This window comes from Spodoptera frugiperda, chromosome 15 (assembly GCF_023101765.2).
Source record: "Spodoptera frugiperda isolate SF20-4 chromosome 15, AGI-APGP_CSIRO_Sfru_2.0, whole genome shotgun sequence".
Lineage (NCBI taxonomy): Eukaryota > Metazoa > Arthropoda > Insecta > Lepidoptera > Noctuidae > Spodoptera > Spodoptera frugiperda.
The window spans coordinates 11,733,540-11,760,346 of record NC_064226.1 but is presented as its reverse complement, the minus strand read 5'-3'; the positions used below and the strand labels follow the sequence as shown (position 1 = coordinate 11,760,346).

Sequence of the window (26,807 nt, the reverse complement as noted above, 5' to 3'; positions counted from 1 at the left end):
CTAGAGCTTGGTTTGCTCTTACCCATTTAATGCTAGTCGGTGAAACTAGGTGGCGCTGTAAATTTAGTTCAGGAAAATTATGCCAGGTGGCGCTGATAGTCGGTTGCTTAATTTTATAGAGAAATGGGATCTATCCTGTTAAAGACTATTTTACGTTATTTATTTAATATCTTTTACTGTTATGTATGTAGATACATTATATTCGGGCGTAAATATCAAATAAAATATTTAATTGTGAGTTTTAACTTGCCCCCATCGACCCCATAGACTTGTTGGACTATTGGATCAATATCATTAAGACCTAATACGCAATATTAAACCTTTTAATAAATGTATGCCATGATAGACTAACTCAATGTAAATACAGAAAATGTTTTTATTTTGTTTCGAAAGTTATTTCATCAACCAATTACGTACACAGAATAATATATTTTTTCCTCTTTCTTGACTTCCCTAAATTTCCTTACAGAGATCAAGAAACAAAATAAACGAAACAAAAAAGTAACTAAGTCGCATCACAACAGAATCGTGCGAACAAAACAATAAACAGGAAGTTTTCTAACTTCTTGAGATACAATCAATTTCTTCGGAACAAAATTAACACATAGAACAACAAAAGTTGGCGGCAATCCAAACAGTATCATCGAATTGTTCGAGCTTCTCCATTCCCAAGTACCAGGGCACCATAGCATAGCAACGATGATTTATGTCGACTCAACGATTTGTCGCGAAACGCGAGAAGCACTTACTTTTTTGACGTGGTATCAAGTAGGCTTGAGACCTGTTTAATTTTCTGCTATCCTGGTATTTGAACGGGCTGCATTAGCGGATTTTCTTTGTAGCTTTTTTATGAGTGTTCGGAATTAGACAAAGGCCTTTTCGGAAGGCCTTTCTGCAAGGTTTTTACGTTATTATTTCGAAATTGTTCGCGATGCTGAAATTCTGGGGTTTAGGCGGATAAGTAAGAAGTTTGGTTCTCAAAATGAATCTGTGTGGCTGGAAGCCGTTTAAAGTTTTAGTCATTAAATATAAGTAGGTATCTACGATTACGATACTACCTAAGCTTTTTTTTATTCAAATTTGAAATACGCTGCATACGGTCCTCATATTTTTGCTAGTCTGGTAGTAGGTATAAGGTATAGCGCAGCTGAAAATTCTTATTCTGTCTAAAATTCTGAAGTTAAAAACGACTTTTCAGAACATGAACAAGTGAAATACAAACGAAACACTCGTAAAAATATCTCTACAACATTACTAGTAAACATGAAAACGTTAAAGAAGATATAATCCACGAGAAAGCCACCCATTTCGAGAATACGAGCATTTTGCACCCGGGGCTTTGTTCAACTTTGCAGAAAATAGCCATTTACCTCACTGTTTCTGTGTGGTCACCAGACCGTTCACAAATAACAAAGGAAATCTTTGTCACTGGTCAGAATGAGAGAAAAAAATGCTACATTCATAGAAGTATATGATTAGGAATATTCTTTCGTGTGAATCGGGTTTTGTTTGAGATTTAGGTCACTGGGTTTCAGGGTTTAGACTTAAGATATGTATTCGTTTTGATAGTATTGTGTCCGGATTCCGTGAGTTATGTATTTTGACTAAAATGTTTTATATTTTTATATGATTTGCTTCTATCTTTGACGCTTTATTTGTCTGTTCGGTTTGTTGTCTGATAATACTGATAATACTGAACATAAGATGTTCTATAAAATAAAAATAAGTCGGGTTTTCTTTCCTGACGCCATAACTCCAGAACGCAAAACGGAGTTCACCGGCTTTGCTAGTCGCTTTTATAAATTATAACAACTGCGTTGTCCGTCTATTATATGTAGTCTAAATAAAACTGTTCAGGAAGACTTTTCTATTCAATATAAGTATTATCTTAACATTTATTTAAACCAAAGTCACTGGCCCATCTCATATACAGCCCAAACAGATATAACTTTACAAACACATTTTCCTCATAGATTTTCTTCCTTTTATATTTCTTTATTGTTCCCATAGCTGCAATGTCTTCACAGCAAATTCCCCGAACATAACACAACATTGTCTCAACAATAAACTTGTTCCATCGAAGGTCTATTCAGTTATAAATTCCGTTATAACTTCTATATACTTGAAATTTTATTATAAACTCTCTGATAAGTTTGGGAACAAACTTGTATTGCCCTCTCGCTCACATGTTACCGCCTTACCAACTTGCTTCATCTCAATTTGGATTCTGTTTGCAGAATAGTTCCTCAGTAGTTTTACGAGCGAAAAAATCTTATGATGTATGGTAAGTTGGTGGGGCTGCTAAAATTGGGATTGGATATCTGATTCTTTAAAATAGCCTGTATTCATCAGCACTAACCTTAGTATTTGGAGGCTGAGTCACCCTCGTCCGTAGGAGAGCACCCTTAAAAAACTGAACCCCTACACGTGGCCTCTGGGTGGTGCTAAACAGGTGACACTCAGGTGGTAGGTTTCGGCCGACGGCATTATAACCACCCACCGAGCAAAACCGTGTCGCCAAGCGGCCTAGCCGTGTTCCGCCACGATGCTCGGTGACGCCGTACGAGAGGATGGGTCGAAATGTTTGTTCCACTATGGGTAGACCGATCTGGCGCGCGCTGGTGTGGCTGCATCGGGTGGCCAGTCGCGGAGGGTAGCGGGATCCGAGGCACGGTGCACCGCTGGCCGACCGCAGATAGTTGGGGGCCCAATTAGCGTGCTAGCCACACGTGAAAGGCTGCCCCGCCATCTAGCGAAAAATCCCACGTATACGCCATCGTGCCGGTTGGCGACCGGAAGAGAGGGCCCGATGGATTTACGTGGGGGGGCTCGGGCGTCCCCGCAGTCTCCAGGCTGGCCTCCCATTGATGTGGCTAACTGCAGTGCGCGTCTGGGGTCGCCTGTGAGGAGGAACATTTCACTGCCATCCTCTCAGCAACTATATACGACTATGAAAACGAGAGCTAAGAAAAGGGTTCAACAGCGGCTGCATTCCCTCTCCCTCAAAGTGCACCTCTCCAACATCCGAGGCTTGCACTCAAATCTCATTGCGGTCCATCACCATCTGGAGACCGAGAACCCAACGCTCTTGTTTCTCTCGGAGACCCAGATCAGATGTCCGTCGGACGTATCATACCTGAACTACCCAGGCTTTTCTTTGGAGCACAACTTCGTTCCCCGTGCAGGCGTATGCCTATACGTCCAAGACGGCGTCTGTTACCGGCGTCTCCGAAACTTTGAGGACCCCAGTTTTTCAACCTTGTGGATACTGGTGGACACAGGCATAGAGAAAATCCTCTATGCCTGTGTCTACCGGTCGCACAGCGGAGATTTGGAGACGACCAGATTAGCTCAACACCTTGTGGAGACGGCGGATGCGGCTCGGCAGAGGTACCCTTCGGCCCAGTTGGTGTTACTGGGGGACTTTAACGCTCATCACCAGGAGTGGCTGTTCCCATACCAGTGCACTGACCATGCTGGGAGGGAAATGCGTAAGCTTGCGCTAACGCTTGGCCTGACCCAGCTGGTCCAGGAGGCCACAAGGGTGCCCGATGTCGACTCGCACACTGCCAACTGCCTAGACCTTCTGCTGACAACTGATCCAGACAGCTACTCGGTGTCAGTATCTTCACCCTTGGGTAAATGATAAATGATAAATGATAAATGATACTGTCTGGTGAAATCCGTATCCACGTACTCCCCACCGGATCCTTGTCCCAGAGGATCTCGGCGGATGTGGCGGTACAAGTCAGCAGATTGGGATGGGATGCGATCCTTTTTTGCATCCTATCCTTGGCGGCCTGTCTGCTTCTCTACTGAGGACCCGTCAGCTTGTGCGGATGCCATAACAGGGGTGTTGCGTCAGGGCATGGAATACTACATTCCATTCTCTGACGCGACATCTTTCGGTGGGACTCGTCCATGGTTCGATGCCGACTGCAGACGTGCTGAAGCGCGAAAGCATGCGGCATACTTGGCATGGGCGGATGCCAGGCGTCGTAAGGCTGACGACACTCTTCAGAGGAAGAGAGCCTATAACAGGGCTGCCAAGTCATGCAAAAAGGCATTACGGATGGCCCGGTTCAACCACATTGGCCGAATAGGGAACAAACTGGCTTCTTACCCAGCGGGTAGTAAAGCATTCTGGTCCCTGGCCAAGGCGGTTGAATCGAACTTCTGCCGCCCTTCACTCCCACCTCTCCTGGGGCCTAACGGGACGCTGGCACACACCGCGGTAGAGAAGGCAAACCTGTTTGCTTCTCTATTTGCGGAATCTTCACGTCTTGATACTGGTGGCGCTATACCTCCTTCTCTAAATAACGTATGCGAGACGAAAATGTCGAAAATTCGCATCCGACAGAAGGAGGTGTATAAGACGTTGCGTAATCTCGACGTGAACAAGGCCAGTGGCCCCGACGGAATCCCGGCCGTGGTTTTAAAAACCTGTGCGCCTGAGTTGTCTCCAATCCTGACACGCCTGTTTCGACTTTCCTTGGAGACTGGTCAAGTGCCGGTTGCATGGAAGCTGGCCAACGTGCAGCCTGTGCCCAAAAAGGTAGTCGTGCCGACCCTAACAATTACCGACCAATCTCGGTCACGTCCATACTCTGTAAGAGTATGGAACGTGTACTCAACAACAGGCTCCTGGCATACCTTGAAGGTAACGACCTCCTCAGCGATCAGCAGTATGGGTTTCGCCGCAACCGATCCACTGGGGACCTTCTTGCGTATGCCACCCACATTTGGAGCGAGGCCATCGAGAAGCACGGGGAGGCAATAGCGGTCTCTCTCGATATATCGAAGGCCTTTGACAGGGTTTGGCACGACAGCCTTATCGGCAAGCTTCCTGCATATGGACTTCCCGCTGATCTGTGCAGATGGATTGCAGACTTCCTGAGGGATCGGTCAATTCGAGTAGTCATCGATGGCTGCTCGTCTGACCAATTTGGTATCAACGCCGGAGTCCCTCAGGGGTCAGTACTTTCAGCAACGCTCTTTTTGCTGCACATCAACGACCTGCTTAAGCCCGGTATCTTTGGGTATGCAGATGACAGCACAGTTGTTGAAAGGTATGTGTCCGATGCGCGGACTAGCGGAACACAGATCCAGTCTCTAAGAGAATCCATGGTCGAACGGTTGAACTCGTCCTTGAAGGCGGTCTCCGATTGGGGTGACGCTAACTTGGTCAAGTTCAACGCTACCAAAACCCAGGCGTGTCTATTCTCTGCCAAACGGAGTCAATTTCCGCTGGCTCCTACTTTCCGAAATGTATCCGTTCCAATATCGGATCATCTAGAGCTTCTTGGCGTAACTCTATCGCCAACGCTAAACTTCGGCTCTTATATAGAGTCGAAGGCGCATCTGGCTGGTAGGAAGTTGGGTATCCTCTCGAAGGTGAGACGGTACTTCACACCGAAACAACTGCTGAGCCTGTACCAAGCGCAGGTTCGGTCATGTATGGAGTACTGTTCTCACCTTTGGGACGGCTCGGCTAAATGCCAGCTAGATGCGCTCGAACACATTGAAAGGCGTGCCAAGAAGCTCATCAACGATGATGCGCTTGTGGAGGCCCGGCTTCAAAGCCTTGAACACAGGCGCAAGGTCGCAAGCCTTTCCGTTTTTTACCGGATACATTTCGGAGAGTGTGCGGGGGAATTGCACAACTTGATTCCCCCTAGTCCTTTTCATCATCGAACCACAAGACAATCGGCGAGGCGTCACCGCTTCATGGTAGATATCCCACCAACTCGCACGAAGCGCTTCGCTTCAAGCTTCCTTGTGCGAACTGCTAGGGAGTGGAACTCCTTGCCGGAGTCTGTGTTTCCTGATGGGTATAACCTGGGTGTCTTCAAGGCCCGAGTGAATAGGTTGCTTATGGGCAGACGTGCTCCACCGTAGGCCGCATCATCACTTACCATCAGGTGAGATAGCGGTCAAACGTCGACCCATTAAATGTAAAAAAAAAAAAAAAAAAAAAAAAAAAAAAAAAAAAAATTTGTTGATTATGAAGTTGGTCGTACCATGAAAGTGCTAGCTGTCAAACAGCAGCAATATTAATTGTCATATTATCGGCTTACTTACGTAACTGTTTGACGAGGAATTCGACTAGTTTCAAGCCATGCTAGCTTGCTAGCTTTTTTTGAACTACGACTTGGTTAGTCACATTAGCCGTGGCACCTCTACTACTACGTAAAAAAACCAGGAGATTAGATTCAACAATTATTAATAGCTCCAGTAACTCGTACTTTGGATATTACCGACATCATCAAAAGCTAACAAAACAACATCACCTTCCAAATAAAGAAGTAAGTAATACGGGAAATTCGAGTATTTGAAACACCTCACATTACGAGGTACACCGAATACCGACGTCACATCTAATTTATCAGCGTCCGCAGTTTTTGTGGCTTCATTCCTGTTAAGGCCCAATCCATTTATTTGGGAGGTGAAATATTTCCTTTCGATATGTAAAACGGGCTGCGCCTAAGAGCTGTTCCAATAAAATACATCAATATAATCGTATTTATATAACAAAACTGTACACTTTTATGAATTGAGTTTGACATTCATATTTTGTTGATAAATATATCTGTTTGCGTTTGGGAAAATGAAATATTGACGATTATTTGGATAATCATATTACATATTATGGTGGTAAACTCATATGATAATGTTTACGAGTTACTTCCTTGTAATGTGTATTGAGATTGACCGACAGAGCTATACTGTTGACTGCCTAGCAGGTTACCGGGCTCTGGCTGAAAAGCAGGAACAGCGTGGTTTTTAGTCAGTAAGACCTCTGAAATTCCATTGGACGATTTTCCCCCTCAAAAATAGGGCTATACGAAGGCTTATTTATCTGGAAATAGTCTGCAATTAACATATATTTAATATACCTTCACTAATCTAGCTTACTAACTAGTCAGAGGCAACGTAACTTTACCGCCTTATCCTATCTGCAACATATGGAATGAAACAATTGTATGTACTTGAACGATATGGAATGGATACAACAATGTCACGCATTCTTTGTGGTGTTACATACATATTTCGCCATAGCAATGGTATCCCAGTATTGCGTCCGGTATTTTTCGACCCATGAGGTAGCGGATACCGCTTTTATCTCAATAGGCCTTTAACATTCTTAAACGTATTTTTTCGAGCAAAAAATAGCGAGCACGGAGCACCCACTTGACACAAATGCGCGTCGATTGAGCACCTCTTTTCCAAAAAAAGTTAATTACAGTGAAATTCTATGTCTAAATGGAATTTTCTAAGCAGTCACTCTTAATTCGAGAGAATTTTCCCTAACGATGTCTTCTAACGTTTTATTGCTCAACTTGACTTTAGAAAGTTCACATTTTGCAAGATAAAATAAGTATGGAGCGAAAAAGCAAGAAGCGTCCTATGAAATTCATTCGCAAAAGAAACTTTGCAAGTAATTTACGGCCATGAAAAATGAAATGTTCTTTATTTTATGTGATAATACTGAGCACTTATTATAACATAATATTACTTGCACGACCTATTTCTCTGAGAAGTATAAGCAGTACGATTAGGTTTAACTATTTACGTTATATGATGCAGGCATTATTCATTGATTCTTGATTCAAACCTTATAACCCGCCTGCCAAGCGTAAAGATCATGATTATCATGAAGCAAATACAAAGAGGAGATGTCATGACTGGATTTCTCTTTAACGTGACACTTTACGGGAAGCGCATTACAAATCACACCCCTCTCTATTTTCCATTTAGCGGTCCCACACTACAAACACGTTGCCAATTGTCCAGATTGTAATGCGCCACTTTCTGAGCGTTTATAACCTATTTACACCTTTTTACTTGTAATTCATCATTGGGCAGGTCCGATTATTTTATTTTTTTGTGTGCACTAATCACATTATGGCATCTCCTTTTTGTACTTGTTTGGTGGTAGACATTGTGGCAAATATTTTTTTGCAGAGAAAATATAGTCCAATAGTGAACTGCGTAGCTAACGTACTTTGTGTTCAGTAGTGACACATAGCAAGATCTTGTTCACCAAGACAGGTACCACTTAGCGCTTAAAAATACCTAATGGATAATCTATACTAGTTTTTTATATCTACTTAAGTATAAAAAACGTGATTCCCTACTGCGACAAACTAGTCAACATAAATTACACTATTGTATTTTATTATTAACGAAGACTCGAACTTATCACTTTATAGAGCGCCATGCTGAGAAATCTCAACGCGATGTCCATAAAATATTTATCTAATGTGTAAAATAATAATAATGTTGCACTAAATAATAAGAATTCGATTACTTGCTTTTTAGTATTCCTACAACATTAATGTTGTTGAAATACCAGAATAAAATTGTAGTAGAACATATTTATTCTTATTAAATTACGAACATTTGACTTACATGACTAAGGTTTTTAATTTTTAATACATAATAGTTTTAATAAGAAACTAAAGAAACAAAGAATCTTCCCAGAGAGGTACTGAAAATTATGAATAAATGCTATAAGGACAATAATAAACTATGAAAGTAAGTGCTGTTACTACATGACTACTAAACTACAAAACATGTTTGAAGTATAGAAAGTGAAATTCTTCGAGCTAAAACTAAATACAATTTAATATCATCATTCGTATCGTAAATTACAAACTCTTCAATAGTAACCATCCAATTTTAAATCACATTTACCTATTAATCTAATACCTAAAATCGAGCCCTAACACGAAAAGTATTTAGCCAAAACACAGTACTAAAAGACAGAAATCTGACAATACTAGGTGCTCGTCAGATGAGTCGGCGGCGCGGGTCGATACAGCTTGCCCGGGCTGTGCTCTACAATACAAAGTAGGTCTTTACACCGTCACAAGTTATGATTGCATGTACTCCTGTTTTATCTAGATTATTTTTGGAGGAGACTTAAGTATTGGATTCTTTATGTATTTCTGTGTAAGTTAAAAGTGAGAGATTCGTCTCTTAGTGATGTTATTCTTAACCTTTATCAGGTTTATATGTACCTATTCTGGTTTTATATAAGCATAAAGTGGCTCGTTTAACATGAATAAATAAAGAAATATTAATTTAGAACTGTGTTCTAAGTGTAAAAGACTCGTAAAGTAATATGAATATACCTAAGTAGTACGAATGATAACGAGGTTTGAAAAATAAATATCGATTTTACACGTACGAATGACACGTATTTTTTTATTTTGTCATATACGAAAACAATACTTAGATTAAACGAAACAAAGTTTAGAGCAAATACCTTATTTGTAAGTATAAAATGTAGTAGTAACGTCACGCGACATTTCAAATCGATATATCATATAACACGTGTCTTATATTTTAAAATATTCTACAAGACCAACCTTAATATACAATACTATGCCTAAAAATATGTCTTCGTATTTAAATCATATAAATATAAAAACAAAGAGATTTGAAGACCTATTTTAGTATATGTTTTATTCATGTTATAATGTCGAAACTCTGCTATTTTAGTGCGAAATTTGAGGCCCGCAATAATAAACATATCTAGTTTTATATTGCTGTTTTAGTATTAGGAATTTTATTAAATACTTGAGCTTAAGAATTTATACAAATAACTGTCATAAATGATAGTATTTGAATAATTTATTTAATTATTTTTGAGAGTGAAGTCTTTAAATAAAATATTAAACATACGAATCTAGTAAAATATTAATTTCTTGTGATTAAATCGAGAGGCGTTTCAATTAAATAAATCCACTAATGTGAATAATATCAAGAGTTTTACTACGGGATATTGACCTGCCCCACGGAACATTATATTGTACGCATTGCCCTATAATTATATACGTAAAGGACAAAAAACTTTCATAACCGAAAGTCCTTAACGTGAGGCGGTAATGTAACATTTTTCCTTGTTCGAACTTTCTGTCAGATATCTTGAATATCTTCAAGAAAATCTTTAGAGAAAAGTTGTGATAAATATTATAAAAGTAAATTATGCTAGCGACTTCACCCGCGTTCCCGTGGGATCAAAAGTCTTATCCTATCATCCTGTCTTCTGTTCAACGTGATTAACACGTGACAAACATTTAAACATCTAAATATGCAAACAAATAAATGTTCACATTTATAATATTAGTGTAAATATAGTATAGCGGCATTACGAGCCGTAATGTGCACTTCTGCCTACCCCTTCGGGGATGAAAGGCGTGACGTTGTGTGTGTGTGTAAATATAGTTTCTGAATAATCTTCTTACCCTTTGGAAAATAGAACAGTAGATATTATAATTACAGAGTTTATTTTTGTATAAATCCTTTTTTTGAGTCTCCTGGGCAAAAGAGGGTGTTTTTGACTAATAACCACCCCTTCCAACTCCTGCTTCGAGCCGAGGGCTGCGGTAACTTATTGCTTTTATCCGCAATACCGGTTTTATTTGCATATTGTTAAGAATCAAGTAGTAGGTGGCTAGGTCACTGCTTACCTTAGCGCGCCAAAAATACCCACCTCATCATAAACAACAATAAAACACCACACACAAGCAGACAAAAGCACACACAAGTGTGGGAGAAACATGCTTTCGCACGAATGGGCCGGCTCGACTGGAGTGATACCATGGCTATGGCCATCTTAGAAGACCAACGTGAAACAACGTTTGCATTGTGCTTCGTTGTGTGAGTCAGGTTACTGAAAGACCAATTTACCCCCTTTACCAATTCACGATTCCCCAAAATTTAATTCCTAATCCCCAAAAGGCCGGCAACGCCCTTGTAACGCCACTGGGTTTCGGGTGTCTATGGGCGGTAGCGATTTCTTACCATCAGATGATCCGTCATCTATCTAGCCGCGGACTAAATAGCGGATTTACTCTAACTCGAAAAGCAGGAGTAGAAACGGGGTGGTATTTAGTCAGTAAGAGGCTCATACTCTCGCCTCGCCCAAAGCGGGAGAAGTCATTGTTTGATTTTTTCCGCTCAAAAAATAAGGTGATCCGTCTGCTCGTTTACCGGCTTACATCATAAAAAATAAATCGTCTCCGAAAATAATATCGTTCTCATAACAATTATAATTTGACCTTTGACGGATATCTTTTGCCTTTGTCGTCATTTCAGTCCCAAAAACATTCCACGTTTAACGTTAAAACGTTATAACATTTATATTTCCTCCTAACCTATGTCAATTTTCATTTGTCACAACACAGAAATAGGTATCAAATGTCAAGTCTTTGTGGCAAATAAATAAGTATTGCTGAAAATATTTTCTTTGTTTACAATATGGAATTTTATTTTAGTAAGTATGATTTGGAATTAGGTGTATCTTTATGGAGCTGTCAGCGGCTTCGGCCGCGTTCCATAGACTACTTTGTATCCATGCGCGTGGGTCAAAAGTAGCTTTCCATTTCAGACCTAAGTCTACCCCTGTTTCAAATTTCATTATTTCCTGATCCCTTCAGCTGTTTTAGCGTGATTGAGCAACAAACATACATACAAACTTTCGCATTAAGTAGTAGTATAGTAAGATGCTTTGTTGCTAAGTGTGTTAGAAAACTGCTAAGTAGCTAGTTATTATAAAATCCTATTCGAAATTGTGGCAATCCGAAGTGTAGGCACCTTAATAACATAGTAGATTCATTTACTAAAATTGAATTTATTCCCAGTCTCTGCATAGGCATAATTTTTTGATATAGGTAAATACGCAAAATTCGCTTCACATTATTTGATCCAAGATATTTCATAAGTTATAACAGTTAAACCGTAATAACATTGGATAATATAAGGCTCTTCTCGAACATAATCCGAAATATTAGTTTAATATAATATCTAACGTGTTTGGAAGTTTACGGCTGCGAGTAAATCCGATTTGAAATTAATAGAAAATCATCGACCCGACTAAAACGTATAAGCTACACATTACGTATGTATATCTTTATGTAATTCAATTTTATATACGCCCATTACATGTGGTTACTGGTTAATCGTAAAAGCAATGTTAAGCAAGTACTTTTAGCCAGTAAGTAGGGCGTTTTGGGTCATATTTCCAGGTCCAGTTTGGAAACTAGGCAATAGGTCTATCCATATCCATACAATAATGAGGTAGGTATAGGTACAATAAAGGCAATGCGTTGCATTATTTATACTTTCTAAGATTATTTAGACACCACTGAAAGTGGTGAAGATGACAAATGATAAAGGAAAATATTGTGAGGAAACCTGAGCTTACAATTTCCAATTATAAGTTTGAAATCGCAAATCCACATCGAGTAAGCGTGGTGATTAATGCTCAAACCTTCTCTGTGCGAGAAGAGACCTTTGGTCAGCTGTGGCCACTTATAGGCTGTTGATTATTACTTCATGATATTAGGTGTCACGCTTTGCTATATTTTTGTAAGGAATATTGACTGACACAACCTTTTCTCAAAAAAAAACAAAACATTTAACAAAATATAAAAGCTGATTGCATACTGACTCCAGTCCGATGCAGAGCAAACTAAGTTGTCGGGATCCTATGAATAAATTTTACTGGTTCCCTTTTAGCTGATTCCTCCATGCATTTCAAGATGTGCCGATAATCCGCTTAGCTAGTCAAGTATGTACCGGGACGGGTTGTTTTATGCAAGAGCTCTGAATAATGCTGGATTTTGACTTGTGAAATGCAAGTGCTGTTTTTAAATTTAATGCTTTAAATCTGCTTAAGCTGTGTATTAGGGTAAGCTAAACAGCTTGTAGTTGTAGATAGAATCAAATGAATATTGATTATTAGAACATTAAAAGAGGTTTGATCTCAAAACTTATCCAGCAATAAGATGACAGGAGCCAGTGGATGCAGGTGGCGGTTTATTCTACGTCGAGGACTAAGGAGGAGGCTTTTGTTCAACAGTCGACGTGTTCCGGCTGATGATGATGATGATTACCTATCTTCAAATCCGTACACCTACCTAAACAATAGTCTACTATACAGATGTCAACTAACCTCACTATCTATGACTAAACCAGTAAACATTAAAAATTACTCACAAGAAATCTAAAAATAGAACGCGCACAGCGCAACCCACCCGTCATATTCCCGAAACCCTCGCACGTTTAAAACCGATTAGATACAAAAAAGGGTAATAAGAAAGCGTTGAAAAGATTGATGTGGTCTAAGGTTGGCCGAAGGCAGGTATTTCAAAAGCCCCGTACGTTAAGGGTTAATAATGAGGGCTCTTCAAAGGGTCCCCCGTAATACTGTGGTACCTAATACTGAAAAAGTGCCTGATATATTTTACTTGACTATTTTTGTGAGGACTCCGCGTAAATATATTGATGAAGCGACGAATCTAGTGGAGGGTTTGTCTTGTCTGATCTTGGTCTTGTTGATTGAGAGGTCATCAGTGTACTACCGGGTAGCAAGATTTATTTTTCGATCAGGCTGTTGTGAAATATATTTAAAAAAACAACCAGATAGTGTAATCATTCATGTGAAAAACTGTAATAGTAGGGCAAATATTATAAGGTTGTTATACAAGTAATATAATAATTGCCTTACTTTTAGGAATATTTTATTGGTTTATATTGAATTTCAGTTAAGTTTGATCTGTTCTTGAAGTTAAATTATAAGAGAACTAGCTTCTGCCAGAGGCTTCATTCGCGTTTCCCTGGGATAGAAAAATCCTATCACCCAAATTAGCTTATACTAAATTTTATCAAAAATATTAGTGTAATTTCAGTCAAAATTTTCTGAATTATACAAATTTAAACATAAAAACTTGACTACATTTTATCGTGTGATAATAAATTTTAAAATGACAGCTTCCGATTCCGAATCGACCTAAAACTATGAAAGTAGGAAATTATTCGGTGAACGTAGACCGTGGTTTGGCAGTTGGCAGTGTTTCAACCCTATGCTCCGTTGAGTGCAGAGAGGCGTCGGTCCCTGTTTTCGTACCAAGATTTATGTTTTTCCCCTGTTTTCTGAAGTCTGATTACGGGTGACAGAAACGTAAATAACATCAAACAGGTAACGGTGAAACCTCGATGGAGTAGACAAAGGTATTTTTAAACTATATGGGGTGCATACTATTGTCACAGAGGCTAAACCCTAGACTCCGCGGTGTTTCTGACGAAATTATTTAATTAATAATATTTTTTACCAAAAATCAAGTCCTGTATCTCCTTTTTTTAAGCTAGGACTGCCTATCGTTTTACTGGGCCTCAGGCTCGAAAAGCAGGAGTAGGAACAGGGTGGTTTTGAGTCAGTAAGAGACTGACACTACCTCTCGCCTAGCCCAAGACGGCAGAAGTCATTGGATGATATTCTCCCTTTCAAAAAAACCTATTTATGCACATAAGACAAACAAAGGACATTCCTTTCTTGTCCCTTTATACCTAAGCTACATTTATTAAAATAAATGCACATTGTACATTACAAATGAATTATTAAGTGTTGTAAATAAAAGCAAACCTTAACTGCTACCTATGAATAAAACACAAGAAAATATATTATGTAGCTTTCTTACTTATAATTTTCTAGACTTTGTTTACCCATAATAATAAATTCTGTATACAAACAGATTGGTCACGCACAACCAAGAATACTCATTAAGTATGCCTTACTAAGAAAACAAATCAAGGTATGAAGTTTTTATTACTGAACTATGTAGAGTAAATATTTACAAATTATAATAACTAAGGTACTGACTTGTGTTTAATACAAAATTGACTTTATTCAAATAATTTCTTATAAGTCTTCTTTATTTATAGTATTATGGATCGTAGTATTACCGAACTAACGTAGTACTAACTAGCGACGTTAGTTTTGGTTGTTTGGTTTCTAAATGAAATGAGGTTTAATTTTTAGGCCACGAGATGGCGCTAGGGAACGGTAAAATCCTCTTAGTCAACAGTTTGACTTATTAATCTTTAGACTTATTTGACATTAGCAAACAAATAAATAAGTATTGTTATTGGTTAAAGGAGTTTAAGCTATTTTGGCACATCTAGGGGCATTATAACTTCATGGGTTAAAATTAAACAAGATACGTCGATTTATGGAAAATTAATTTATTTTTTACAATTTCTATTTTGTACACGGGTAAATATTTTTAAATATTTAGAAAAATAAATCTATACATCTTTAAATAAGGCTTATTTACTTCGTTTTAATAACATACTCAATAGGCCAAAATAAAAGGCAAGGAATACAACACAAAGTTAAAGCATAAAATGCTGGCACGTAGTCTTGGTACACATCTTTCAGTAATCCTGAAAAGAAAAGAAAAATCATTAAGTACTCAATTTTAAAGGTGTTCTAATATTATTTGCCATGGCATTAATGGTAGGTAGCGTCGACTTTAAAGATTACAATAGTGAAGAAATTTCGTACCTTGGACCAGTTAATTCAGTTTGTGAATATAAAGAACTTAAATAAACATTGACTCTACTCTGCATGGTTCACAAATACGCACGATGCGTCGCTTTGTCAATGAAAACAATTGCTATCAATTGTTTTCAGCGAAGCGATAGAAACAGTGAAAAGAACTATCTCTTCTTTTATAGCAAACTCATAAGTAGATTTTCATAAATGAAAGAGAGAATCCTCATAATCAATCATTTATATTTACTGTCATAATCTTTAAACAATACACTGCCTCCCATTAAAGCCGTGGCAAATTATTTTAGAACACCTAATACAGGCTTAAGCTTCATTAAGTCACAAAATGCGTTCTAATTATTAATCTCAGGCCCACAAGAAGACTAGGGATAGTAACAAATATCTGACGTCATCATACCCAGCATATGGCCTAATAAACAAAGATATAAGTAAATAAATACTATAAATTAGTCATCCATTGATAAGAAATAGTTTCATCTAATCGATTTGGAAATTTACCTCAGATATCAATATCGATTAGTAGTTTATTGGCTTATTATAAAAAGATCATTGTTAAGTTATCTTTATACGATTAGTCTATCTTTGTTTATTCATATAATCGAAAACGTGTGCAATAGGCTAAAGTATTACAACATTGACGAGTGCAACTATCATAAGGGCTTTACCATGATATTTTTATTTATATAGAACTTCTAAATCTTTAGTAATCTTTCGCAATCTGGATTAATAATTTATTTTTGTGCATAATCGTCAAAAATTTTGCAGAGTAAAGAGTGAGTCAATTAACAAAAAACGACGTTTCTGATTATAAACTCGCATTATGTTTAAAAATAATTTGAGCACATAAAAATATTTTGAGCCGTATAAGCATTAGTTATAGCGTTCAAAGAGCCGATATTTCTTCAACGACTTTGAAAAAGAAAATTGGCTTTTCCAAGCTTTAAAGTTACACGTAGCAACATGTAATTAAATCTAGAGCGAGTCTCTATAGAGCCTTTATTCTCGGAACTTACTTTGACACTGTTTTTAATTATTTCCCTTCTATAAAATGGTATCGGTATCATTTTAAAATTGCTGTAGCTTGTTTTTCTTGGAATTGGTTTTATATAAGACATGTAAGAGTATTAAGGACTTGTTTCACAATGTCTGGATAGTCGCTTTGTATCGAATAACTTTGAATTAGCAGTACCTAATTTGTATGCACTATCTGTCACATAACTTTATCGGACACTTTTAGGTATGAAGGCGTTAAAAGTATTGGTTTAAGTAAAGTCCAGCTTTTGTAACTTCTATATTTCACTTCTTTGTATTAGGGTTTTTATGATTTGAGAACAGGCAGGAACTAGATGTGACTCATAATCACATCTTTGCGTCTTCTTCAATCATCATTATCATTACACTTTAAAAATCGTACCTATTACTGGTGAAAAAGTGACGTTAACAGTCCCAGCAGCAAGCATGTACATTGCGTAGGCCCCAGGAAAGTCCTCGTGGGAGACATGATTGGACACGAGCAGTGGACTGGCCACGTGGAGCCACGCTCTAAGAACTCCTAAGGCCCCAGTGACTGTCGCCATCCAGAGGAATTGAGTAATTTGTAACATGACTGCAAATAAAATAGTAGAAGAAAATAATTAGAGATTGAAGTCTCGCCGCCGATTTTAGAGTCATTTAATGGTTACTTATGTTTAATGGGCCGACGTTTGGCCGCTATCTCGCCTGATGGTAAGTAATGATTTTAATGGAAATTTTAGATTCCATATAATCTAAATCTATCTATTCTAGAGGATGGAATTTTTAGAACGATCGCGCACTTTATTGGTTACAGTTATAGTATTGAATATGAGGTGATGGATATAATTTGCAAAGATATTTAGTCTAGATCTAAGACTATCAAGTCTAAAAGATTTTAGTTTTTATTATTGAACGGACAGTTCAAACAAACTATTTAACTACTACCAAAAACATCCGAAAGTAGACTTCTAAGTCAGGGTCTCAACTAAGCCAATAGGCTCTACACATATCATTCATTCAAGGTCATTCTGCAAATTTTCAACACGAAAATATTTACTTGGAGATCAACCAACAGACTGATTAAACATCAAACAAAGAAAGATATCTGTTCCTGATAGCATTTATTGCTGCAAAACAGCAAATATGATAAGGAAATGGTGATAGACAAATATATTCGTACGTAATCTGATAAGGAAGGTGAGGAGTGTTGCTAAGTAGAACAACATTCTGGTGTTGATGTGGAAAATGCTGCTGATGATGGCCAAGGTGAACCTTCCACCGACGTCTGCAGCTGCACAGATCGAGATGCACATTGCTACTTGTGTCTGTAACAAAATACATTAAATATTTTACTTGGCAATGGCCTAAAAGAGGGTCAAAATCTGTTTACTGTTTTTATTAGGTTCGTCAATTTTTGTTCAATTTTTCTTAAAAACTGAGGAAGGTTATCGTAATATTCTTTCCAAACTCTTGCAAGACAAAGTGATGAGACAATCAATGTATACTAGGGTACTATTTAGAAAATATATTATTGATGATTGCATTAGTAGAGATTTCCACTGTGTCTAAATGCCAACTATTTAATTTTCTCCCATTTCATAGAAATAGTACCAGTAGTATCTGAAAAAATGTCAGACAAAAATCGTGTATCCCAAAAATCTCTTAGGCCGTCCATAAAAGGTTTATCTGGGCCAATGATAACCCCGATTCCTATATTATAGGAACCAGCCAAATGGCCTCCATTGGGAGTTCTGGGGTTAAGTTAGGAACTAAATGATCTCTTTATGCAAATTACTTGAAGGATAAGTTTACTGAATAGGTTAATAATCCGGTTGAAGCAGCGTATGGCCTGTGTTTTATAGCTTTACATCAAACCCGGTTTCTCTCTAGTTTCTAGTATTAACTTAAGGGTTGGTGTATTGTGCGCATTTATAGATATCTGAACTAATTTCGGAAACAGAGTCAAGAGATCATGATTTATGTCAGCCTGTTTTGTTTTTATGTTAGAGACAAGATATCTTTAAAGTTACTAAATATTGTTCAACATTGTACTATTGGGATAAAGTGACATTTATTTAAATTTAACTGAATTTAGTCTTTGAAACCCTCAAGATGGTGTTGATTTCTCAGCTTTTTAATTTCTGATAGCCTATTGTGATTTTCACGTTATTACATTTACGTTTATAATGATGACATAATAATTAATGATTACTTTAAATATTCCATACTAACAATATTGTATCAAAACAATTGATACTTAAGCACTGGGTTAAGTAACCATTAAATGACTCTGAGTACGGCAGTATAATGACAAGGTACTACAACATCCTATATTCAATTCCTTTGTATTAAATCCCATTAATGTTCTTGTCATTTGATAAATAACATCTAAAAGATTCCATAATATCTAATCTTATGAAAACAACATTATCACACGTGACTCATGAGTCAGCAAGTTTTAAATATTACTTTTATTATATTTATTTCCATTTATGTCTATTTTTGTGCTATCTTTATAAGAGTAATATAAATAGGCTAAGTTTTATAGCTTGTGTAAATTATTGCGATGTTATTGTTGGAACACGTAGTTGGTAGCGTATTCTTACGATAGGATATTTTCTAACCATATTAAAGAAAATATTAGTTTTCTTAAGGTTTGTTTCATAAATATCTGTTATAAGATCTCAAATTTGATCTCTGCTTTGTCATTATAGAGTTCATTATTTATGTTTTTAACAGTAGTAGTTGGGTTTAGTAAAGCCCAGATAAGTTTAGACTTTTGTAGACTAAACCTAGATAGGTTACAGTAAAGATATTATACCTGTAATAGTATTCAACAGAAAAAAAATCTTAACTAACTAAAATTCCATATTTTAGACGAAAATCTTGATATTATACATGCATAGTATAATTATGTGTATTACTTCATTTTAAAATAATGTTATTTTCATTTTAATGCAAAACAGTAAAAAGTACTTCAAGTATTGTATTGACTAAATAAAACTTACCCTATCATATCCATACTGGAACAGCAGCATCGGTTGTAGTATGAAGAAAGTGAGATCGGAAAAGTTGACGAAACTTTGTCCCAGACAGATATTGCAGTAGACGACATCTTTCAATATTTTAAAGTTCAATATTTCCTCGATCTTCTGTCTGTAAAGTAAAACCACAATTTTATACTTTACCAATTGTAAATAAATTAAAAAATATATAAAAATATACGAAATATACGTTTTTCTAAAGGGGGAAAAATCATCAAATGACTTCTCCCGACTTCCTAGATGGTTACCGGGGTTCTGCCTCGAAAAGCAGGAGTTGGAACGGAGTAGTTTTTAGTCAGTAAGAGCATGACAATCCCTGGCCTGGCATAATGCAGGAGAAGTGATTGGATGATTTAACCACACAAAAAAAAAATTGTTCATAAGACTTCGACTTTCAAGGTCATGCTCATAAAACAAGAACTCAAAGTAATCTCACCTAATTTTCACCATTACATTTTTATTATGATCCTCTTTCAAATCCCCATTGTCTTTTGAAAGCAACAAATCTTCATTTTCACGTTGCTTCCCATTTTCTAGATCACCTGCAAACATTTAATGAAATTCAATGTCATAAACAAATTCGTCATAATCATTACAAAGCTCAAACGAAAAAAATACTTGCTGTTCTTATATTTCTTGGCTTTTTCTTGTCAGTGATCATAGATAGCATTCCTGGAAAGGTGTGTAGGGACATTCCAGCCAATAGGAACAAGGTTTCTCTGAATCCATAGACTGACATAATTTTCTTTATGAGTTGAGGGTACCACATCAGTAACACCCCTTGTATGGCCTTGCAGATACTCATCACTGTTGTTCTTCTCCTTACAAAATAGTAATTCAAGGTTGAATAGCACACTGGGACCATTATGCCGAAACCGATTCCTTGGAAGACTCCAAATGTGATCGGTAGTTGGTTCGTGTTTGATATAAATACGGTGCTAAATGAGCCTGTACATAGTAGTACTGCTCCTATCAAGCCTCCTGTTCTTAGTGAATATTTCTTTGTTATGCTGTTGAGTATTATTCCTGATAAAAGAAAAAGGGATGATTAGAAAGCTGTATGAAGAAAAACAATGTAGGTACTTTTGAAATGAAATTTTCTCAACCTATAGATGAGACTCGTGCAAAATCGTACGTTCGTCAGACAACTCCTGCATTTCTCCTATATAATATAGAGATTGACATTTATTTACTTACCTCCAATAGCAAGCATGATAGAGAAAACCCCATGCGCAGAAGTTAAAGACTTAGCAGTTGATTGCGTCTCATTAATAAAATCATTATAAATCAATCCAAAAGAATTCACATGCCCAATACCGGCGATCTGAAACATTAAGGACGAAATTAAGAAACGTTAAAAAAAATCCTTATTAAAGACGGTTCTCAAATCGGATAACAGTTGGACAAGATAAATACACCAATTCTTCAATTCCATAATTCGTTATTTCACACCTGAACGAATCAGAGTCGGTGTAACATTGAAATTGAAATGAAAACCCACGCATTTAAATTTTCCTTTGAACTGTTATTAATTTTGAAAGATCGTTAAGAACAATTTTAGAATTTAGCTTAAAATTGGAGTCTAGACATTAGATTTTTGACATTCGTAATCAAACGTAGCTTAGTCTAGACACGTCTAATCTAGGGTTTAGATGAAGGATCACGCAATGAAAGAACATTAAAAGATACATTAATAAAATTTCATTACAAGTAGTGCTGGTACATGAATGAATGTGCATTACCTACTTGACAATAAATGTGTATTGTATAAAATGATACTAGTTCTTAAATTAATGAATATACAGTTTTAAATCGATACCATCTATACAAATATTATAAAGCTGGAGAGTTTGTTTGTTTGTTTGAACGCGCTAATCTCCGGAAGTAGTGGTCCGATTTGAATTTTTTTTTGTGTTGGATAGTCCATTTATCGAGAAAGGCTATAAAACATCGCGCTATGACCAATAGGAGCCGAGCAGAGCGGGTGAAACCGCGCGGAAATAGCTAGTGCGATATAAATAAAAATAAAAATATATGTTGTGTGTAAATTATGTTTAAATCAAAAAAGTTGGTAAGTCAAGCATAATTAATTATAGAAATAAGGTCACTTCCAAACCATCGTATTAGTACCCACTTATCATTAGAACATAGCTACAAAATATTTAACGAACAATGATTAAAACCAAAGTCAACATCAATTAAATTATTTGGACGAAACGCGAACGCGAACGTTTGCTCCGAATCGGTTTCACAATTTAATTACAATATTGTGGAACGAACGTTCTTTGTTTCATTGTTTTATTTAGAAAATGGAATTCGATTTAATGAAATACTGTTTCATAATTGGAATGGCTTCGGAACCAGCGGATTAATCAATTTATATGAGACTCGTCTGTTAGTGTGATTGAGTAATTGGGGTGACTGACAGACAACACACAGCCGAAACTATTGGCTACAGAAAGCTATGTAAAATAAGATAGACCTTTTATTTTTCGATGGAGAATATATATTACTTACACTACACACTACATATATTTTTACATTGTAATACAATACAATGTAAAAAGGCAAATAATAAGAAATATACTCCGGTTGCTTACTTAGTTTAATTATAATCACTTACGGGAGTAAAAATGAATGTTTAGACAACGAAGACATTTTTAAAATTACCTAAATTAAATCCTTTACAGCAGTTCCATAGTCTCATACTGTTCACAATCACCTCAATAACACTTAATGAACGCATTTCCACGGCATTAATTTAGAACAAACAATTAATGATAAGTATTTCAAAATTAGGAGCTGTGGTTTAGCATCAAATCGAATGAATTTGTAACCCATTTCTTACAGATGTTCCAACGAATTATCTAAAAAGATTCAAACTTCAATATTTTAGTTACGTATTAAATAAGTAGATTTTCAAATGACTGTCAGTGTAGTGTGTGTGATAACTCGCCCCTATAAGAAGGGTAATAGGGCATATAATAGAATTAGAGACTCTATTAAAGATTATCATAAGAATCAGACATGTCCTCATTAATTTGCTCCCGAAGTCTCCACATTGCACGAGTGCGACTGCCAAGCAAGGAGGTTCCATTCTTTGATTGGTGAAATTATTATTGGAATTATACGGTTTCTTGCAATTATGAATTATGAATGTAGCGACTGCAAGTTCTCTGATCAATTATGAATCTTTCATAGATACTTTTGTTCAATTGTTTACCTCTATATGTTTACTTCCAAAAGTTTTTCATCATCTTTACTTAAAGTAAAACTGTAGAAGTGTTATTTCTGTATATTGAAAATATTAAAAAACTACTAATGTATAAAACGTTCGATGGTCTAGGTATTAAGTGTAAGACGCAAAAGAGTTATTAGCTCAATAGGCATATTAAATATTTAATTTCAAATTACTAAGATTTACACAATCTAATGCATAATGTCGTACTTAGTAACACTGCAATGTATAATATTTAATGTTTACATTATAATGTTATCAGCCCTAATGTAATTATAAACTGCATCATGAATGTGCAACCAATGGCACGGAAATATGATATCTAACATGTAGTCAAGGCTATCAACGGGTTATAATATTACATATTATTATACATCTTAATCTCTGGATGGTTAGGCTGAAATACATTGTACAAATGTACACTAGCAATTCTCACACAACAACTGTTTCTCTACAACTATCTACTAACTACATATAAAATCACGTCACTCCATTTTGCCGTGAAAGATGAACACACAAACAAAAACACACTCTCTGTCACATTTATAATATTTTAGTTTACAGGCTTTGTCTTGCAAAACCTGTAAATTTTGTAGATTCCTGTTCTGTTCCATGTAGATTTTAATTAACTTCTGAACAGTCAGATAAAGACTTGTTAATCTTAATATACTGCACCGTTCCAATAGGTAGAGTAATATCCATATCGTCACGCCTTTAATCCCCGAAGGGGTAGGCAGAGGTGCACATTATGGCACGTAATGCCACTGTGTACACCCACATTTCACAATTTATATTGTAAGTCCCATGTAATAGGTGGTGAGCCTATTGCCATATACCTGGCACATTTCCAGACTCCGTGCTACCACTGAGAATTTTTGTAAAAACCGAAAAACGTCCAGTAATACTTTGCGCGACCCGGGAATCGAACCCGAGACCCCTTGCCCGGCAGTTTGCACTTGCAACTTTAAGTCTGATAAAGACTTGTTAATCTTAGTATACCGCACCGTTCAAATAAGTAGAGTAATATCTGTTCCGCATATACTGTTTAGCTAGGTAGAGTGTGTCTGTCGAATCTGTGAATCGAAATCTGGATGTAAAGCGTAGGAAATCGAGAGCAATAGCATACTATTGGGGAAAGCCAAGTTCAATAGTGGTCTGAAACGAATTACTGATGAGGAGGTTTTAAAAAATAACATTATTAAAGAACAAAACACTTAAATCAAACTGACTTTTACAACTTCCTTCAACTCCACATAAGTAACTGCTCTTATGAAAGAACAGACTATTATTCAATCATTCTTACATTGGACAATTGGACCTGTAATAGCGTGATAACGCGCTGACTACGAATACTGTAGGTTGGTGAATGCAATCACTAGATATTAGATAGGTCATCAGTCGCCAAGATAATGATGTTAGTGTTGAATGGACTGTAATAAGACCTAGACCTAACCTTACTACGTATAGGTAATAAGTAAAATTATTTTCTTATCTTTTCTTAGTATTTTTATTTATTTATTTATTTATTTATTTAAAAAGCTTTATGCACAAGTAGGTACATGGGCGGACATAATGCCGTTGGCATTTTCTACCTGTCTGACCCTTGGGTGGTGCAGAGAACATAACAGGTTTTTAATCCAACATTTTTTACTTACTCCGACCAAATAAAGAAATGGTCAAAATTAAAACATTCAATCGAGAAATGCTATTATCTCTGTTCAGCCAAATAGAGAATGCTGATAATCATCATTATTATCATCAGCTGAGAGACGTCCACCGTTGAACAAAGGCCTCCCCCTTAGTTCTTCGATAAAAATGTGTAGGTGAAATAAAACAAAGCGTTCGAATGTAGAACCATTTATTAGTAAAAAAAAAAAACAAATACTTTACATACACACTTACAACAAATACCGTACAGGCTAAAAATAAACAAGAGCAATGCACCCCATTGTAAACAAGACTTGGAAACAGCTTCCATGATTTATTTGCATTTTAAAATGGACTTTATTTAACCATATATTTATGAACTAAATCAAGTTGTGGGTCAATTTGGTGTAGGTATCTATTTAAGTAAATGTAACCTATAATTTTTAGGTTATGTAAAGTAAGAATAACAAAGAATCTAAGAGCCTTTGTTCTACGGTTCATCCAAGGAGTTCTTCAAATAATGAATCATTCAATATTTCCTACACTTTTATAATTTGTGAATATTGGCTTGCTAGAGGACCAATCTTAATATATATACTACATTTGTAATGCCAAAACGATGAATAGAAATGTATTTTTCTATTATTATTTACATTAAAGGTGTTGAACTTTGAATCTGAATGAAAAATTCAAACAATTGAAAATAATATCAATGGATTTATTTAAATAAACGTCACATAAAACAAAAACAAAAATACTCACAAACGTTATAATAGTTCCAAACCCGACCACATAACCCCAGCTATTTCTATCCACTTTCTCTTCAACATCCTTTACACTTCTCAAAGTCTCTCTCTTTGGTTGCAAAACATCTTCGACCGAACTCACATTATTCGATTCACCCATTTCACAGACACTGTGATAAACCGTCTTGTATAAGCGTCGCAATTGTACTGGCCGGATACCGGTGATAAACAAAAACATGTACTAACTCAGTACTGTATGCTCTATGACTGTTAAAAACAGTACAAATGACAGCTGATAATAAATACGCGAGGCGCACACTACGCGACAATGCGAACAACGCGTCCGTGTTTCTGAATAATAAGAAATGTGTTTTGTCGATGAATATGCGCAACAAGAGGCCCTTTGAGTAAAGGACGGCTTGTTCTATTAATATACGTTCCACTGGTGGATTCGTTTTGTAATTTTAGAAACAGAAAACCATCTTTATTTATTATTGTTGATTTTATTAGAACTGAAATGTGTTTAATAAATATACTACTAATATTGTAAATACGAAAGTTTATATGGATGTTTGTTTATTTGTTACTCCTTCACGCAAAAACGGCTGAAGAAATCGGGGTAAAACAGAGATAAATTATGGCCTGGAATAACACATAGGCTACTTTTAATCCTACAGGAATGCGGGCGAAGGCACTGGCAGAAGATAGCAAAATATAACGTGTATTCTGTAGTTTACTAGCAAATATTCACTCGCTTCTTTCTCTAACTTTGTATTATTGTCACCAATTATTAAGGTTTGTCAAGATTATCAATGCTTTTTACCTTTGCGATTTTCCTTTAAAATATTATGCATATACACACTTACTGTTGATGCCACAAATTGTCTTAGTCGGTACTAGACCAATTGCAAAGTGTGTACTGTTCCTTATATCACACGTAATTAATATAAATATTATACGGTGATAAAGTTTATTACCTTCTTGATACATATTAACCAGGTCTTATTACATACTATACAAGTTGTATTGTGTACTATAGTATCGTGTACAATTCCGTGTGCTATATTTGTTTATCCATTATTTTATGCGTGTCACAAATATTTGAATAGAAATTCATTTTTGAATACTGTACTATCTATAAAAGACGAACGTCATCATCATCCATAGACCATGGTTTGAATAGGGTTAGGAGATAGCAGTAAATAATTCTTGCTCATCAAAGTCCGCTGCTGTACTCCAAGTCTCCCATAAATGTATAATTTCTTAGGCGTATCTTACAATACCTTTAAGAAAAGAATTGCTAATGGATTCCACTCGAATACCAAACGACAAAGATTTTTAATTGTGCACACAATTCCATCTATACATATTTAAGTAGAAATTCTACATATTATTATAATGGAACATACCATTTATACATACCGTGACATAAAGATAAACAGTAGACATTTTCTTCTGTGACGTATATTTTATCTTTAATGTCTGAATAGAGGTGACATTTCTAGTGGGAAATCTTTTTACATCTCTAAATACTCGATGATAAATCTATGTCAGTGACAGATATGTTTTTATCAGAGTGATCGTATCAATATAAGAATATTACTATATCTGACAATTCAATTAATGATGTAAAATTATCATTCATTAGGTAGGTACATCGTGTAGTAAACGGTATACAATGTGATAGGGGTGAGACTTCTAACCCGTTAAGGCTGAGTTCTACATCTAATTTTATCGACAAAAGTCGGGAGTCG

General features: G+C 36.4%; 2 protein-coding genes across 9 annotated transcripts in view; one reads left to right on the top strand and one right to left on the bottom strand.

Annotated features, from left to right (window-relative positions):
• Positions 1–26,807, top strand: part of LOC118274591 (solute carrier family 12 member 6) — a 511,128-nt gene that overhangs the window by 136,453 nt on the left and 347,868 nt on the right. The window lies entirely within an intron of this gene.
• On the bottom strand, positions 15,014–25,413 carry LOC118274614 (monocarboxylate transporter 7). Its single transcript, XM_035592246.2, has 8 exons — positions 25,070–25,413; positions 20,620–20,746; positions 20,041–20,448; positions 19,859–19,964; positions 19,387–19,534; positions 17,559–17,703; positions 16,779–16,970; positions 15,014–15,234 (listed from the first exon to the last, which is right to left on the bottom strand). Exons 1-8 carry the CDS (start codon positions 25,289–25,291, stop codon positions 15,122–15,124), a joined length of 1,461 nt encoding a protein of 486 aa, XP_035448139.2. The 5' UTR covers positions 25,292–25,413; the 3' UTR covers positions 15,014–15,121.